This window comes from Anas acuta, chromosome 3 (genome assembly GCF_963932015.1).
Source record: "Anas acuta chromosome 3, bAnaAcu1.1, whole genome shotgun sequence".
Classification (NCBI taxonomy): Eukaryota; Metazoa; Chordata; class Aves; order Anseriformes; family Anatidae; genus Anas; species Anas acuta.
The window spans coordinates 97058614-97076427 of record NC_088981.1 but is presented as its reverse complement, the minus strand read 5'-3'; the positions used below and the strand labels follow the sequence as shown (position 1 = coordinate 97076427).

The 17814-nt window shown below is 36.2% G+C and overlaps 1 protein-coding gene across 22 annotated transcripts in view; it reads left to right on the top strand.

The window, feature by feature from the left end:
• The window catches only part of DLGAP2 (DLG associated protein 2), a 469035-nt gene that overhangs the window by 354484 nt on the left and 96737 nt on the right, over positions 1–17814 (top strand). For 15 of the 22 annotated variants that reach the window (XM_068678444.1, XM_068678448.1, XM_068678446.1 and 12 more), the window contains one exon: positions 4233–4298. The exons of the other annotated variants lie outside the window; for them this stretch is intronic. In XM_068678444.1, the coding sequence (XP_068534545.1) occupies positions 4233–4298 (66 nt within the window). The remainder of the gene's footprint in view (positions 1–4232; positions 4299–17814) is intronic. 22 annotated transcript variants of the gene reach the window in all.

The window sequence follows — 17814 nt, the reverse complement described above, 5'->3', positions numbered from 1 at the left end:
TCAAAATGCTCACTTAGACCACACACAATCAGAAGAGAACAGGGTAGAAGAAACAATACCTCTGTTAGCTCATACAGAAATTTCACTTCCCTGACAACAAACACAAAGTAATATCCTACTGACTCACAGTCCAGTACCAAGTGCAGTTCAGGCACAATGAAAACTTGGCCCCAAGAGATTAGCTGCATCTCCTTTACCCAGGTCTTACAGGGATGTAATTCTGTTCCCTTCAGCAGTTTTATTTTGGAACATTGTGCTGCAACCTAATCTCTAGACACAGAAAAGCAGATAGAAGAACCTAAGGCAACCTCCGTGCTTGGTCACTCATCAGAAACACCCTGAACTGCCTGAGCAATGGCACACAGTCATCCCCTCTATGGTGTACCCCCTTGCTCTTTTGGCCCGTGTCAATGAACGTTTCTGAGGCAGTGTCTCTTCAGCAGGGTGAGGAAGAGCTGAAACAGAGGCACTTTCCTAACAGACATCCAGCCTTTTCTGAGGACAAAAGCTGATTGCAAGCACTGGCCCATTTCATTTCCCACTGTATTTGTAGTAGCCTTAGGGTTGAATAAGCAGTCTGGATCTGTCAGGCTGGTTCCAGCTCAGCAACGTCTCCTGATATTTTGAAGCTTAAGTCTGGAGAACTGCAGCTGTGAAAGCTTCCTATCGCAGTCTCAAGTGTCGTCTGTGCAGTGTTGCACTGGAATGCATGACAAATCCATCAAGTTTTTCAGAAAGAAAAAGAGATATTAAATGTAAATGACAGTGTGTGCTCTCTTCTTTAGGCAGATCACAGCATCGTTTTACTATACATCCAGCTTTCACAGAAGCAGATATCTCTATATTTTTTAATCCTATCATTTCAGTCATTATTTTGAGCCTTGTTGAGAGTGAAGAAATTTCTCACTATTTTTCATTTTCAATTTCAGACACAAGTTTTTGCTTTCTATTTAGACCAGTCTGTGATGCAGCCATTTGTAAGTGTAGAAAGGATTTTAGCTAGTAATTGTGGTCCTTGTCTAGTGGCTATGTGTTCTTCACATTGTTTTAAACCTTAAATTATAAATCATCCTATTTAAGTAATCTCATCTTTCTTTGCAATTCATTGCCGGTCAAAACACTCCAAGCTAATACTGCCATTTTTACGCATATCCAGTGGTGTAAAACTTTCTACTAGTAGAACCATCTTGACCAATGGGCAAGCTGAAATACTATTGATCTTTGAGGCAGAGGAGGTAAATGACATAAAATGAATACATGTATTTTATGACACTTGAATTTTAGCATGCATGAGAAAGAATCCTGTGATGATCTGCCTTGCTTCATTGCCATGAGATATGAAGATTACTGCAGTGTTCATGAGTGAAAGATAGGCTTTTCATTTCTATGGTCCATAATAAAAATGGTAATTCTTAGGAAAAAAAAAAAAAAAAAAAGTAAGCTGAACAAACAAAGTCTATGTATGTCTGTTATTGAAGGAATAATATGACTTTGAAGTACAGTTCAACCTCACACAAAGATTGTCTTTATGTGCTGCAAGAGCCACTGAGATTAATTTATGCTTCATAAGTGCAGAATACAAAAACTGAATCTCTTCAGGGGCTGAAGGCACTGACAGTAGCCTTTTGAAAAGACAGTCTAAACAATGAATTAGTGATGTGAATAGGTATAGTCATAAAGTATAAAGAAATAAGAACTCCTCATGTTTAGGAAGTAAGCTAATCACTAAGAGCTACTCATATCCATCATGCAGATTCATAAATCTCAGTATATCACAGGGGAATTCTATGTTCCTTTGAAGCACTTATGATTGACCCTCTACAAAACAGAATACTGCTTTTTTGCAGAATGGAAGTTCTAACTTTTTAATGTTCTCTATAGTCTTTCTAGACAACAGACTCACTGACACTAACAAATGTGTTCATACAGGATAGCTATCAAAAAGAAACCAATTATAAGCTTAATTCTACAGGATAACTGAGGCAGAAGTAATAACTGAATTGTCCAAATTTACACAGGAGTCTTATGGCAAAGTCAGAATCTGAGTTATGGATCCAGTTGCATGGCTTTTATCTTTCATTTTGAAAATGAAGTTGCATCTCTTTCTCAAACATATCAAACCCATAAATATCTACTCTAGCTTAGACCATCTCTAGAATTTTAGTGTAGTTTTGAACAGTGTTTGTGAGAATAATGCTGACCTCTGGCACAGGAGAAATAATGTTATGCATTTTATTTTCTTAGATCATTCCGTAAGTGTTTCTGAATACATTATATAATTTTGGAATGAATCAATATATTCTTTTTCAAAAATACAAAACTATTGTTTCAATGTAAACCTGCTTTACTGTGAAGTTATAAGTAAGATCAAGTTACTTACTTGAATAAAAAGGAACGTTTTGAATATTTTTTTGTTATAACTTTCATTTGATTCGTTACTCCTGTGCAGCCAAATTAGAGGATACACATATGAGTTATACAATATAGCCAAATCACATGAGCAAAGTCTCCATGGAAACTGCCTAATTTGTGCTTTTATTTAATTAGAGTTGTCCATTACCTCTCAAAATGAAATTTAATTTGAATTCATATGCCAGTCATTTTTTAAATTGTGTATGACTTTTTATCCATCATTTAACGAGACCTCTAGTAGGCTGTATTCTAGCAAAGTGAGTTTATTTAACAAGTGAGTTTATAAATAAGATGTTTGTTTGACAGATAAGCTTTTCCCCAACTTTCTTAAGGACTTGTTTTCTATGCATTATCTGTGCTATATTTCACATTGGTATCTATTGTATATTCTTAACCTCAGGAACTGTCTAAACCAGGAACAATATTTTGAGTATCTACATGAGTATATTCAGTCATTTTGCTTTCAGTGACATAATTGGCAAGAAATCATAATATAAATAAAAAGAGCAACCAAGACCAAGAAATACATAAAATGCATGTATTTGTCAAATGGAGCAATAAACCAGGCAAAATGGTGTGTCCTGTAAGCCAAACCAAACCAAACAAAAAAGAAAAAACAAAGAAAAACAAAGAAAAAAAAAAGAAAGAAAACAGTATAACAGTATATCTGATACAGAGATTGAGATATTCTTTAGAAATGTTTGAGTTGGTTCAAATTTGCAGGGATATCTGCCTGTGAGTTATTTAGAAATCATCAGTCCTCAGTCGTGCACGACAGAACTGTGTTCTGTAATATGTGATTCTGCCTTTCTTTGAGGAATTTCTGGTTGAACATGTAGTGGTGGACTATGGAGTACTCCATTCTTTCACTGTTCTGAGGTGTTTGTGCTTGTAGCACAGACAGAAAGAAAGAGTATAGCAGAAGGCTATATGAAACTACTTCCATTTCACTAAAACACTGGTAAATATGAATACTGAAGCAAAAGCATTAAAAATTATAAATAAAAATGTGTTTTTGTGTACATACATGAAACATATTTCTGATATTTTGCATCCTAATCTATATATTCTCAAGCCATTCTTGTAACCTAAGTGTTACTGACTCGGTTATAGCTCCATGTTAGAAATAGATTTAGATCCAAATTAATTTGTATGCTAGCATGATGGGAGTGAAAGGCAGAGGTAACAGGCTACAATTCTGAAAGCTGTATAGGCAGGGTAGCTAAGAGCTGCACTCAGTCCATTTAGTGGGTTTCTGTGCATCTCACTGCATTCATACAGCACAGACATATTGTCTGGTCTTGAGTCACTCTTCCAAAATTACAGAATTTGCCTGTGGCACAAAAGTAAATGTTACAGATAGGAGAAAAAAAATGCAGAATCAAAAAGGCAGTGAATAAAAATTAGAGAAAGAGGCTTGAGAATCAAGAGTGGCATTATTGTCATCAGAGCTGGGAAGTACTAAAGGTACAACTGGAGGACTTACAATGACTCTTCCTGAAATAAATACATTTTATAAAGAAAAAAAAAAGGTTAAAAAAGGTTAAAAGGAAACAGAACTTAACATGACTAAGCAAAGCTGAAAAGAACAATTAATAATGGGAAAAATATCTGGCTAAATTTTAAAGTTCAATCACCACTAGAATAAGTGGCAAAAAAAGATTAAATACTGCAACTAATAGCACCCCAACAGCATCACAGTATGAGAGATACTGAATGGTAAGAGGTATCATTGGGTGTCAAAACCAGCGGCGAGTTTATGTCTGGATAAACAGAAATATCAGAATTATTAAATAGTTACTTTGTTTCTGTCTTTTCAGAAGAAGAGGGTGGCGATCTGCTCAAGTCGGGCTTCAGTTTTCCAGGGACGCCAGAGGAGGAGCTAGGTACAGATCTCGTCTCTCAGGTCACTTGTACTGCTTGTACCCCAAGGCTGGGTGCAGCCGTGGGGGTAAGGAGGCAGGAGGCTGCTCTGTGGCACAGCCTTTCTCCAGCCACAGAGCCCACAGCGAGTATGGCACCAGGCGGTGTTAATGAGAGTGGTCAAAAGCCTCTCAGCCTCGTCCTTCCAGGAGTTTCTCACCTGCTACATAAGGTTAGAGAATCAAAAGTGGAAAGACGTCAGCTCTGGGTAACATCCAGGCAGCAAATTCAAAAGACGGTGTTCAAGGAAATTATCAGCTTTCCTTCTTTTGTCTTTTCTCTCTCTACCCTCCAGACAGCACAATAATTACAGAAAGAGTTTTTTAATGTTACCATTTAAACTTAAAAAATAACAGAAGCATCAAGAAAGTAGAAACTCGTAGAGCTCCTAAGTGAAATCTTGATACATCTGTATCTTAAAGCTATTAGTAAAATACCCCATTGGCTTCTGTGCAGCCAGTTTAATACCTTTTATTTTGTGCAAAATTGAGTTTCTGTTCCCAGAATTTCATATGTGGATTGTCACTGTTTTATGCAAAATCCATCAAAAATTGTTTTACATGCAATTGCTTTATGTAGTTATTTTTGGAATAGAACTACAGAAAGTGTTTTCTGTATGATTGCTAGTTAAAGCTCCCTTTATTCAAAGTGAGCACGCTTACATTTTAGAACATAGTAATTTTTCTCCTCTTATGCATATGTTCATGTTAATACATTGCAACAGTTTATTCTGTGTTATTATTATATCTTTGTGTATGAAAACAATGTTGTAAACTCTCACCTTGACTTTGATGTTGCATATTGATAGGAAGATAAATCATACTTGCTATATTAAGGGGAAAAAAAGAACAGTTTGAACAAGGAGCATGAATTCAGACACGGGATGTCAGTATATTTAAATAAATTCTTCGAACAGGATTTTCTGAAACAGTGTTGCCATGATTCAGTTACACTCACATCAGGGATTTCTGTAAACCTTTGGTGTAAAAGTATCTATTTTGGCCTTGTTTATCCAATTGATACTAAAAAGTAAGATTACAAAAAAAAAAAAAAAAAAAAAAAAAAAAAAAAAAAAAAGGTTAAGTTCCAAATATTGGACCAAACGATGTGTTAAGGAAGAGACTGGGGATCATTCAGTTTGGTAAAGGTTACTAGTTTCTCAGCTTCTGCCTAAATTATAATTGTGAAAGAAGGAAGATATAATTAAATGTGAGGCTCCCCAGCAATGTCACAAATGAATCCAATGGAGGATTCACAGAAAGTCACAAGAGAAAGTCTCTCAGTCTTATTAGACATTTGTTTTGTTTGTTTGTTTTTGTTTGTTTGTTTAATTTTTCCCTGCTGTCCCATTTCACAGCACATATGCAGAAGTTCAGATACAGAATTCATTGCCTCTAACAGCTGGAACAGTTGTTAGAGGCATAGTTCAGAGGTAGATCTAAACTGTAGATATCTGGAGTTCCCTTATAGTCAATGAAGAGTGATAGACTTTTCTAGGACATAACAGATTTGACCTACTTTAGAAGCTTAACATAGGGTAAAATGATTCATGCCCTAGAAGTATGTCAAAACCGTTCTTCCCATTTGAGAAAGAAATAAAGGATTTCTGAAGCAAGAGCAAATAAAAGTCAAGAATATTAAATGTTAAGTGTGTACAGGATTAAGGAGCCTCATATGAAATAGTTAATCAAAGATAAACACAAAGATATATGCTAAAGTGATCAATTATCCAGCACCCTGATTACAAAGCAGAGGGGGGAAGAATCAACACAAATGAGGAACAGGAAAGTAAAGAAAAACAAGAACAAAGTCTTTCTACAAAGAACCACTCTACAAAGAAACTAAACTGCTTTAGAAAACTTCAGCTGTCCTGAAGTTTCTGGCCAGAGGACAGAAAAAAAGGCACTAAAATGGAAGAAAGAGCTATCCTTGCTCCTAAGTGTTGGGTCCCTTTTGATGTCCTCTGTTAGTAAGTGCCAAAGTTTACTAGATAATGAATGGAGAGAAGTGAATACCTTTAGCATTTCTAGAAGGAAAATACTGTCTTCCCTACTTAACTGCAAAACTGTAGATGTCCAAAATAGGTGGACTGGATCCCATCAGTAATGTAAAAGCATATGATGCCCCTTTATAAAGAACCTCTGTTAAAAAGGAGCATAGTATGGAAGATGGAAATTGTGAAGACTTTTCGAAAGTTTGGGGATAGTCAGCTGAGTTCAGTATAGATAAAAGCAGCTATGCTATTGGAGACAGCAGAGATGTAGTTGTTTGTGTGTCTCTTGATGTTGTTACCTGAGAGTTTGACTTCAAATCCATGATCTGGAACATTATTAATGCCCAGAATACCAACATGTATAAAGATAATCATTCACTGGAGAGTAACATGAATCTGTGTGGATGCTCTAAGAATCTGTGTGGATGCTCTAATTACTGGGCTATGGAATAGGTCTCTCACTTTCTATCCAAGTGACTATTTAATTTTTTTTTTTTTTGAATGAACTGCCTCAGTCTGAAGGACTGCTAGAGAGAAAAAAAAAAAAAAAAAAAAAAAAAAAAGGCTTTCCGTAAGAAGTACAGTAATTGCCCCAAGTCAAGGCAGAGTAGAGATGATATTCTTTATGGTAGTTCTAACTAACTGCAGGGCCATTCATTATGTTGGATTCTTATACCTGCTCAGTGTCCCAAGGATCTTCAAGCTACAATCTCTCTGGTATTGAAAGATCTCTGGCTCCAGGCCCTTATTTGTAAAATAGGCTTAATATTTCCTACTGAGGTTTCTGGGCTTTGGTGGGAATTAATTAATGTTTGCATAGTATTTCACCAGAGTGAAAATGCTGAATAATCACTAAATAATATTATTAATACAATGATCCACTGCCTTAATTGGGAAAAGGTATCAAGGGATGGGACTGATCTCAACTGTTACATTATTGATCCTCTAAAAGAGCTCATTAGTTAATACAGGCAGAAATGCAATGGATTCTTTTAAAAGAGCTTACCCAAGCATTCATAGTCTTTTCTCAAGAACAATATTGCACAGCTTTTCCATTGCCATTTCTTTAACAGAGATTAGGGTGATAAGTATTTTCGTGGTTACATGGTTCACACTCACACCAAAAAATCCTGATCTTTTCACTAGGAATGTCTGGAATAAGCAACCTAATAAAGGTAGTAGGGCATAATAGCAGGAGGAAGAGCTCTGACATAACATGATCTCAAGCTACTCACTCAGCAAGGAAACTGGATTTCTTCCAGTTCCAAACTTTCTTCTATCCAGTAGTAGATAAAATCTGAACAATGTCACATATGGTACTACACTTTTCTGTACAAACTGGAAACTTCTCACAATCTTATTCATTTTAGGCATGTGTAGGGAAAAGCAACAATTTGCTTTGGGTGTCAAAAACAAATAGTGCAATCTTGGCAAGAGACATATGGAAAATGTGCCATGTTTAAATGCTACTTAAAGAGAATAAAACCCACCAACATGGGAACATGGAAGATAGGGTGAATTTTTCTGTAAATATAGATTTTAATTGGTACTACAGGCACGCAGTACAGAGGGAAAATAGATTATTGAAAACATATTTTGACTCTTTTTTATAGGCAAGAAAAGCATTTATTTTACAAGAGTTAAACATTTAGCTTCCAGTGTTATGCAAAGAAAGAAAATTTGCATTAAAGGCTTTTTGCTTCAGTAAATTTGTTCTGACTTCAAGAAATGAAAGGATATTGAGTTGATGTTAGGTAGAAGGTTAAAACCTATAAAATGGGTTGCATTTACTAATAGTGTTCTTAACCTGCCCTAGTTGCAAAGTAAACTGTAAGGGAGTTTAGGGATGGGTTATAAAAATATATTTTTATTTCACGGTTGTTGCAGTAATGCTTTGATTAATTGGTATGGTTCAAGTGTCAGCCAGTAACTCATGGTTATTCAATCACTTTTGATTGCATGATCATGCTATTATGACCTTATGTGTTGAAAGGAAAAAAGGATATAGCTGTTCTTGAAATCAAAAAAATAAATAAAGGCCTGACTTTCCAGTTTGTCTTTCTACCTAATTATCCAGCCTTGCTCAGCACAGTCAGTCTGAACACTGTGGACTTTTTATACATTTTAGTTTCTTATAACAAGCATGACAAGAAAATTTCCCAAGGACAAACAAACACTCAGCTGTCCTCTGTGCCAGATCCATGCCTCAGTTCGCCTTCCCTCAGAGTATCCAGGGATAGTTAAACAGGTGTAAACTTGGGCTGGAGGGTATGGGACTTCACTCAGACAAAAGGCTTGGCCACACAGAATAAACTGTTACAGAAACATCCCAGTAGTTAGCAGATATAGTAACAGGCACTTCATCTTAAATACTTAAGTGGGCATTATACTTAATACTTAAGTGGACACATATATATCAGTGGGCTGAATGTATCTCCACTCCGACAGCCCTCAGAGGTACTGAGACTGCTTTTACATTGGTTCTATGGAGAACAGAGGTGGGGAGACTGCAAGAGATACCCACAAAGTTTAACTTTAGCCTGGTGAGGCAAGGGCAAGCCTGTCTGTAGCTGTTGTCATCAGTTCCCATGGCTTTATCCCAGACCACAGAAAAACAATCATATCTAAACTGGAAATCCTGGCTGCAACTTTCCCAAGTTCTAACCACAGCACTATCCTTCTTCCATATAATAAAATAATGTAGACAGAGAGTTTGATATAGAGGTGTGGAAATCTTTTAAATTTATGGGCAGGTTTAAATATGAGACACCCCAACAACTGTCTCTTGTTTGCTCATTGAGACTAGCTGAACAGATATTGCAACAACGAAAAAAAAAAAAAAAAAAAAAAAAAGACTCCAGCATACTTCTAAATAATTTAACATCAGATCCTTGCTTTTCCTGTATCCAGAAGCTGTAGTGTAGAAAATTATGGATGTGATGATCAAGACCTCAGAAAATGTTAATGAAGTAATGGGGAGTGTTTGTCAGAGAACAAATTTTGAACTTATGCTTGAGTGCAGATTTCTGTGAATTGCTTTCATTCACAGAATGGAACTATATCATATGGCCTGAGCATCATATACAAACATACTAAATATTGTGCATTTTAATTATATGCTGTTGGCAACAAATGATTGCAAACAATCTACAGACCAGAAGTTATTTGTAGAAATTAAACACCTCACAATATCAGATAACTCTGCAAAAATCCCATTAGGCCCAAGGTCAATTCACAAACACAAAAAGATATTTGTAAGGCTGTAAGATTAATCAAATGGCTTATTTACTATGAATTATTCATCCGTTTCTACTACCAAATACAAAAGAGTTTACATATTTGTTACTTTGCCAAGAAGCAAAATATTTTTGGTCTAAATGAGATATGCATTCAGACAGGATTGGCCAGATGAGGAGGTTCCTAAATTCAGTAGCAGAGGAAATATTTTTTCCAAACAGAAGCTTAGTCCAATTGTTAGACCACAACTGGAATACTAACTCCAGTATCTGCACTAGAATGAATGAAAGACCTTTTCAAGGAAAAGAGAGAAAGAGGACATGAGGAGAAGGTGATAAAACAGCTTGAGTTATATTTCACACTTGGATTGTGGGATGTTAGCAAATGAGGGACGTTTTTCTCTTCCTCATGCTCTGATGACCTCTGTATCACCTGGATATACAGCTGATCCTCAGCACTTACTTTTCTGTAGACAAAAGTATTTATGTTTCTGTAGACAGGGGAACAGCTCCAGTGAAGATGAGAGACTGACTCATCTGAATGCCTCACTGTGCTTGCCTGCTCCACTAAGTGTCTTCCCTTCTTTGTCTCCTTTTAACATGATAAAACGTGGAGCCTTATAAGGGTATTCCCTTGATGGGCAGTTTAAGTGATGTGCTTGTCAATCCCAGAAAAAAAAAAAATCATGCTCTGCCTCCACATGTTTGTTATGGACTGCTTAAACTCTTTCTAGAACAGGACAGTTGATATGGGCAAAGTCAAGGTGGTGGAGGTACTTCCAGCGTGGATGTGGATGACCACAGCTGTGCCTCACAGTGCCAGCCACTGATTCAGTTTGTCTTCATAAGGGGCTTTGTGCTACTGTGACTGTAGCAGGATAAACACCAGCAAATACTCTTTATAGAGTCCAGACTTTCACTACTGAGTTCCTTTTCACCATTCACAACAACTTTCTTGTGCCATTCCATTTCACTTTTACACATTTCTACAAACTCATTTTCCCTTTATAAATAACCAGCCAGCATCATTATGTCTTTTCTCAGATTTGGTATGGGTGCATGGTACTTACACCACCACCACCTCACTCCAGGAGCAGGGTTCACAGTTTGACCCATCATTTGGGTGCTAAAGGTCGCAGGAAAAAGCAATGAATATCTGCAATGTTTCTCACAGACCCAAAATAGAGCTCAGTCAGGCAGAAAAAGAGACAGCACCCTCATTTGAAAAACTCCCAGTCTGAAGGTTATGGAAAGAGGGAGATTGTCTGCCTGTTACTATGGCAACATGTTTAAAAGAGAACTTGTTACCAAGCTGCTGTTTCTTCCTGCACCCCATAGGAAAATCAGGATGAGACCTCCTCCATCTCAGTGGGTTGAGCAGAGCAGAAAAGTTCACAATACAATGACAAAGCAGCAAGAGCTGGCACCAAGGGTGTACAGCCAAGCAGATAATGATGAACTCTTAAAAGTGGAAAAAAAATAAAAATGTTTTAGGTTAAACCAAGGCTGAAACTTTGACATTTTTGGTGAATTTAAGGCTACAAAGAACTGATGCTGAAACAAACAACCAAACAAAAAACAAATGATTTTCTTAATAATTTTCTTCAGTTCTGACAATTTAAAGGTTGCTTTAAATGCGTTATTTATTTATTTATTTATTTAAGTAAAGGGTATTTTGAAATAGAAAGGTATTTTAAATTGAACAGCCGTATGTTCTCTGGCAATAATCAATGCTTCTGAGAATTAATGCTTACGTTATTTCATTCCCAAAAGAGCTCTCGACAAAATAAGCGAATCTTTAAAATACACTCTTTTTTATGGAATAATAGCAGCAATTTAGAAGGAATGTATGGTAAATATTTTTGCTTGGATATAGAAAGTTCTTGCAGTCCCCTCAGAGAGTGGTACTACAGAGAATGGTAAACTTCCTGTCATAAATAGTCATGAATAAAGGGCAAATTAAGAAGAATTTCAGAAATACTAAGCAAAAATAAATAAATAAATAAATAAATCACTCAAGGGAGAAGTTCATATATACCAGCTTTGTTTGTTACATTTATTTTTCATCTGATAGAAAAGAAATCTTGGAAATTTGGTAGGTCCAGCTGAATTGCTGGTCCAAGTGGTTTGGATTACATCTTGGTCTCACTGGCATCCATGTCAGGATTCCAGAAGAACTAGTTTCATACAAGTTTCATACCCCCGTTCCATCCTTTTTCCAAATGGAGACCCTTGCAGGCTTTTTGTACATTTGGTCCAATTCAAGATGAGCTGTGCTTTCTGTGATACAGAGCCCTGATCAGAGGTGATCCTCCTCAAGTGACAATATTCATAGGTAACTAAACAAGAACTTTTCTCAGCAAATGTTTATGACTAACTCCAGTCCCAGTGAAGTTAATGGGAGATTTGTCATTGCCATGTGACAAGGATTTCCCCTTTTCTTCTGGAGTTATGTGCAGATTCCTCTATAAATCCTTAAGCTCTACTACCCAATTACTCTAGCTCTCTTTAATTGCTTAGGTGCATAGTAAACACATTTGTCAGAGTCTCTGATGAGAAAGTGGTTGCATTTTAATGACACAAAGGGAATCTGATTGTCCCCTATATTTATACTAATAAGATCCAAAATTTTCATTTTGGGAAAATAAGTTTGTAAAACCATATACAAGAAGGAACAAAAGAAGTTTAATGGTGTTGGGCTGGCATTTCTGGTCAGTATTTGGAATCATCATAGACAATTTTCTTGTAGCCTGTTTTTAAATAGCACTTACATAGTGAAGCCTTGTTTAACGACATACAACTGTATTTCTCCATATTACAGGAAAATTTTTACACATTAGTTTAGATCAATCAAATGCTGATACTTTATATTTTTGTCAATAGCTTCACTGATCACCGTCTGTGAACAAGTGGCAGTCATGAATCATTTTGTGGGCTTAACTCTGTCACAGAACTGTTGTAAAAATGAATAGTGGTGATGTACTTTGAACGTGAAAAGCACTATGCAGATCTGCATGTTACATACTGATCAATACTAGGACATCAAGCCAATGGAAATCAATTTTGCATCACACTCAGGGCTCCCTGCATTCCTCCACTTCAACCCTCGGAGCTTCTTGCAATTACCATATTTCCTCTCTGGGATTTCTGTCCTGTTCCTTGTTGCAACCTTGGAAGCAACATTGTGCCTCTCATTTCTCCCAGACAAGTCAAGGTCCCATTCTTCCATCTATAAGGTGTGGGTATGTTGTCAATCCATGTTTCCTTTCTTTTCTTTCATTTCTCCTTTTTCACTTATGACATGCCCCATTCTCTCTTCTAAGAGGTCTGTGTTGTAATCTTACTTCAACATGTCCCTGGTCACTGCTTTCCCCATTTACCAAGTTGTTGGTGTTTATTTCCTACCAGTTAATGCTACTCTGTGTTCCCCAAAATTCAATATCTCACCCCCCTACCCTACCACCACCGTCATATTAAAGATCCCGTTCTCACTCATGAACATTCCTTTACTATACAACCGTATTATCTCAGAAATAAATCCATTGGGCTGTTAGCTTGCCAATCTACTAATCTCTGTTTGAAAGATGGATGGAGCTGAAGTAAAAGAATTGTTGTGCTGAAAGATATAATTGGGTGCCATGAAATATTTGTTCCACCTGCAGGTATCTGCGTCAGTGCTCAAAACTGTGAATGTACTAAATACATGGCAGCACTCCACATGCTCCTTATTTTTCCCTTTGGGTTTTCTGACTTGGCTCCAAATTATTATGTTCTGGTCACTGATGCAGTTTTAGGAATAGAATTTGCATGTACATTTTTATCTAACACAGGAGTTATAAAAAACATCTTATCCTTGGTCATTATTCATCATGTGGTTCCACTGAATTAGCTTGGGCTGTCAAATCATTTTCCATATTTTAGCATTAGACGTGTGCTTCAGATCACCTAACTTTAGATATTTATGATGTAGTTTTCTGCATTGGAACCTGTCACCCACATCTTTCCCTATAGTCAGCAGAGATAAATATGTACTTGAAAGATGGTATTCATCCGACATTTTTGAGACACATAGTTCAGGCTGAGATGAATCATGCTGGTTTCTCACATTCCAAAATAAAACCACATCCAGATGGCCTATTTGCAATAATTCTTGGCCCGTGCTATGCTTGAAATCATATCTACATTTTGGTTGGAAAAGTCCTATTTACATTGTCTGAAACTACAATGGCAACCATTTAACTATGGACTGATCATCTCTTACAGCTCTTTTTAGTCTACTAGTATAAACACTGCCGTATGTGTCTACCACAAAGACCACTCAGGGTACTGAACAGACAGGCATTTATTTTTCAGGCTTGTTTCAGGTGCCTAAGTGTCAGAACAAGACAGGAATTCAGATACAGCCTGTGACTCATGTTTGTTTGACAGCCTTGAGCATTTTGGCGCTTGGCTTTACATCCTCAGAACTGCCTACTTCTCTCTTTTGACTGTACAGGGACACTGGATGCATAGATGACCTTGTTGCTATAGCCCTGGTAGAGCTGATTATCTGTTTTTGAGGATATGCTACCCCTCAAACTTCAATATTTCAAATAAGCAGCCTGAGGTGTTAGATGGGAAGTCACAAATAGGTAGTACCATGTGCTGCATCGAGCCAATGTAACAGAAAATACAAGCCATCTTCTAAAGCTGGAGGTTAAAGCCAGGTAATCACTTCAATTCCTTTTTAATGTAAATTTTATATGAGGTATTGTGCTACATAGATAGGTTGAAAATCTCTGAATAGCAGCTTAGGGCATTTCCAGAATTTCTTCATTGCACTTGCCAGGTTAGTCACTCATCTAGTCCCTGGATGTGTTCCTTTTCATGGTTAGGAAAAAAAAAAATCACAATAAGTTAATAAGGAAAGAGTGCTCATCTGATGCTGGGGACTGCAGTCCTTGGACAGACAAATCTCCAGCTAACACATTTTATTTATGCATTTGTAAGATTTAATACGTACTTATTTGATTAATATACTTGATTTTAAAACATGCAATATTTGTATTAGTTATAGGTTAGGCTGTGAGGATATTTTTTTTCATAATACATTCAAGGTATTATAATGATGCTTCACAAGATTACTTTCAATGCATAACAGACAAAAAATATTTGTAACAAAAAGATTTGTGGAGACATACACTTATTTGAAAGTCAGAGATTCCCAGTGCTTTTGCACTGATTCTTTTCAGCAGTGTTCCAGGAACTCAAAGATGCAAAATCCTAATTTTTCATTGATTCAAGTTTTTTTGTCCCTTTTGCCCTAGCACATTCACATGCAGTCTAATTCATCATTTCAAACAATATTGTTGGTCATTGTATCTCTCTTTTTTCCCTTGATACTGACTGACACAAGGAAGAAGCTTGAATGCTCTATAAATTATGACCAGTCCCTGAAGACATAAAACTAACATCTGCCTTGAATATGAGAGCAGCTGTTTTAGCATCAGAAAGTAGAGAAGAATAACCAGGAAAAAAGAGCAGAAAAGGACATAGCCTGACAGGGAAAGAGGTGTAAAAGACAGGAAAGGATACAGGAATCCTCGAATATGTCAAGGTTAAAGGTTTACTTATATTTGTGCAGTAGTTTCTGGAAAGAAGAGCCTTGAGAGATTTTCAGGGTTTTGGAAATACCGGATTCTCCATGATTGAACCCGAAAAAAAGAGCTATTCCCATGCCCAACTGTATTTTTATCTTATTCCATTCCTCTGTTTGCTTGGGGTTATGTTTGCTTGCTGTGTTCCTTCAGTTCATTGGTTCTGATGGTGGCAATTTCTTTAAGGTACTAAACACATTAGTATCCTCAATTACTTTGTTATTTTTATAGTGATTGCCCTAAGAAATTTTAGGAGCTGATGTAAATAATAATAATAATAATAATAATAATAATAATAATAATAATAATAATAATAATAATAATAATAATAATAATGCATATATTGTTATCTTCAATAAATATTTAACATTCCAGTCATTATCCAATCTGTCATTACTGGATTATTCTGGCATTTATTATTTTTATACAAAATGTTATGATCTTATCTTTCTCTTTAAACAAATCAGGAAAAAAATATATTAATATTGTGGCTTTACATATTTTTATGAATCAACGGAGCTGTGGATGTTGACCACAGACACACTTTCAGCTTCTTACAAATGTTAGAAAAGCATGTTAGCTTAATTGAATTTTAAGCTAGCACATTTTTCTTTGTGTTTCTGGCAGGCTAAGAGCTACCAAATGGTCAATTACACTGGCCTGGTATCATAGAGTAATTCATTCAGCCATAGCTCAACTGTTTCTTTGAGCCCTGAAACAGACCTCACAAACAAAGTTGAATGAATAGAACAAAGCACAGGTGACTTGACGAATATATATATAATAATGCAAAATTTTGAAGATTTTAAGAGGTTTTATAAGAAGTAAAGGTGTGTAAAAACAGGTTTGATGTCCCAAACAGATCCCAGACTTAAAAAGAGCGATAAATTTAGAAGGTGCACATGTAAGTAATTTGAGACTTTATTTAGTATCAGCTACTCTCCCTGGCAGATTTTAGAGGGGAAAATTACTTTTGGAAAGTACCCCTTTTTAATTCAGTTTTTAATTATTTTGATTATGCTTATTAAATGCCTATAGCAGTTTTCAGCTACTATATCTCAAGCGCAAAAAAAAAAAAAAAAAAAAAAAAAATTTCCATGAGGCACATAAAATGCCATACAACTATGAAAACAACTTACAGAAAATTGTATTTTTTCTATAGTTGCACTGTGCTTGAATCATCAGGAATCATGAGGGATGGAAAAAGCTGTTAGATTGCCCATTGCAGTGCAATCAAGTTATGCTGTATCACATTCCTAGGGAATATATCAGGATGAAAATGTTCAAAGTCTTCTGGGCTGTGTTTGATACTGTGTGAGGCCAGTAGTTCTGTTCTAGGGAGCTCGTTTAAATGAGTTCTTTGCTCCTGGCTAGCTCTTTCTTTCCTTCTGCATGTCTGCCATGCCTTTTTGTTTTGTTTTGTTTTGAAATGCAATGGCAATTCACAGATGTAGTGGAAGAGTTACCTTCATTCATAAATGTGCAAGATGGTGATGAAAAGGCTTGGGGACGGCTCTTGTGTGTCACTTTGACGGAAGAGCTTCCTTCCACCTCTCTTTGACTCATACAGCTGTGAAAATGAAAACCAGCAAATCCACAAGCATTTCAGAAAACGTTGCCCATGTTCCAGTTTACTTTCCTGTAAAAGTGCCTTCCACATCTCATAGGATTGTAAAAGCTAATGCAGTAATTTCTGTCAGGTGCTTTGGAAACCCTTTGTGGGAAGTAAAGTCTAAGTTCAACACATTGACCATTATTATTCCCCTGATAATGTCTGGTAATATGCTGGGTTAAGTGCCATTTATTACAATGCTGCTTATGTGGCTGAATCCCAAAACACTGTTATAACTTACTTCTTTGTCTATATATAGCTGTACTTTTAATTGGATGATCCAAAATATGTTATTTCAGGGAAACAATTATATTTCATTTTTGCAACTATATTTATGCAGGGTATTATAAGCTGAATAGTACAACAGATTGGGTAATGAACAGTAATTAGCTCTTATTTCAATGTGAAAAACTAAGTAAAAGAAACTGTTAAAAAACAAACTAGAAGCAGAAAAGGATATGTACACATACATATGCCATGAAAAAGTCTAGAGGTGAAATTTAGACACAATTCCATATTTGACTTTATTGTAGCAGGATTGCACCAAGGATGAAGATTATTTTATTGTTTATTAGTTTAATTCTACATTCATTTTAAAACATTATGTGGAGGTTTTTGAAATTAAGATGCAATAAAATTAATTAAGCATCTACCACTACAGGAAATGTATAGCATTTAGGTTGTAAGATTGAATGCTGAATAGGTTTTGATTTGTTTCAGGACAATATGCAGGTGTTGAGATCTCACCAGCAGTGGGAACTTTTAGGACAGATTTTATATATGCTTAGACATCACTCAGAGTGCTCTTTGGCTAGTGTTATCTCTAGAGGTTGGTACTCAGTGTCAGGTTATATTGCTATATATAACGATATTCTCTGGTTTCCATTTTGGTCCAGGCCTTCAAATTCTTTACATCAGGTACCTGTGCAAGATTGCTTTTTAGAGCAAATTTATGGAAAGACTGTGCTAAGTGGGTTGTAAGCATAAACACATGCATCTGTC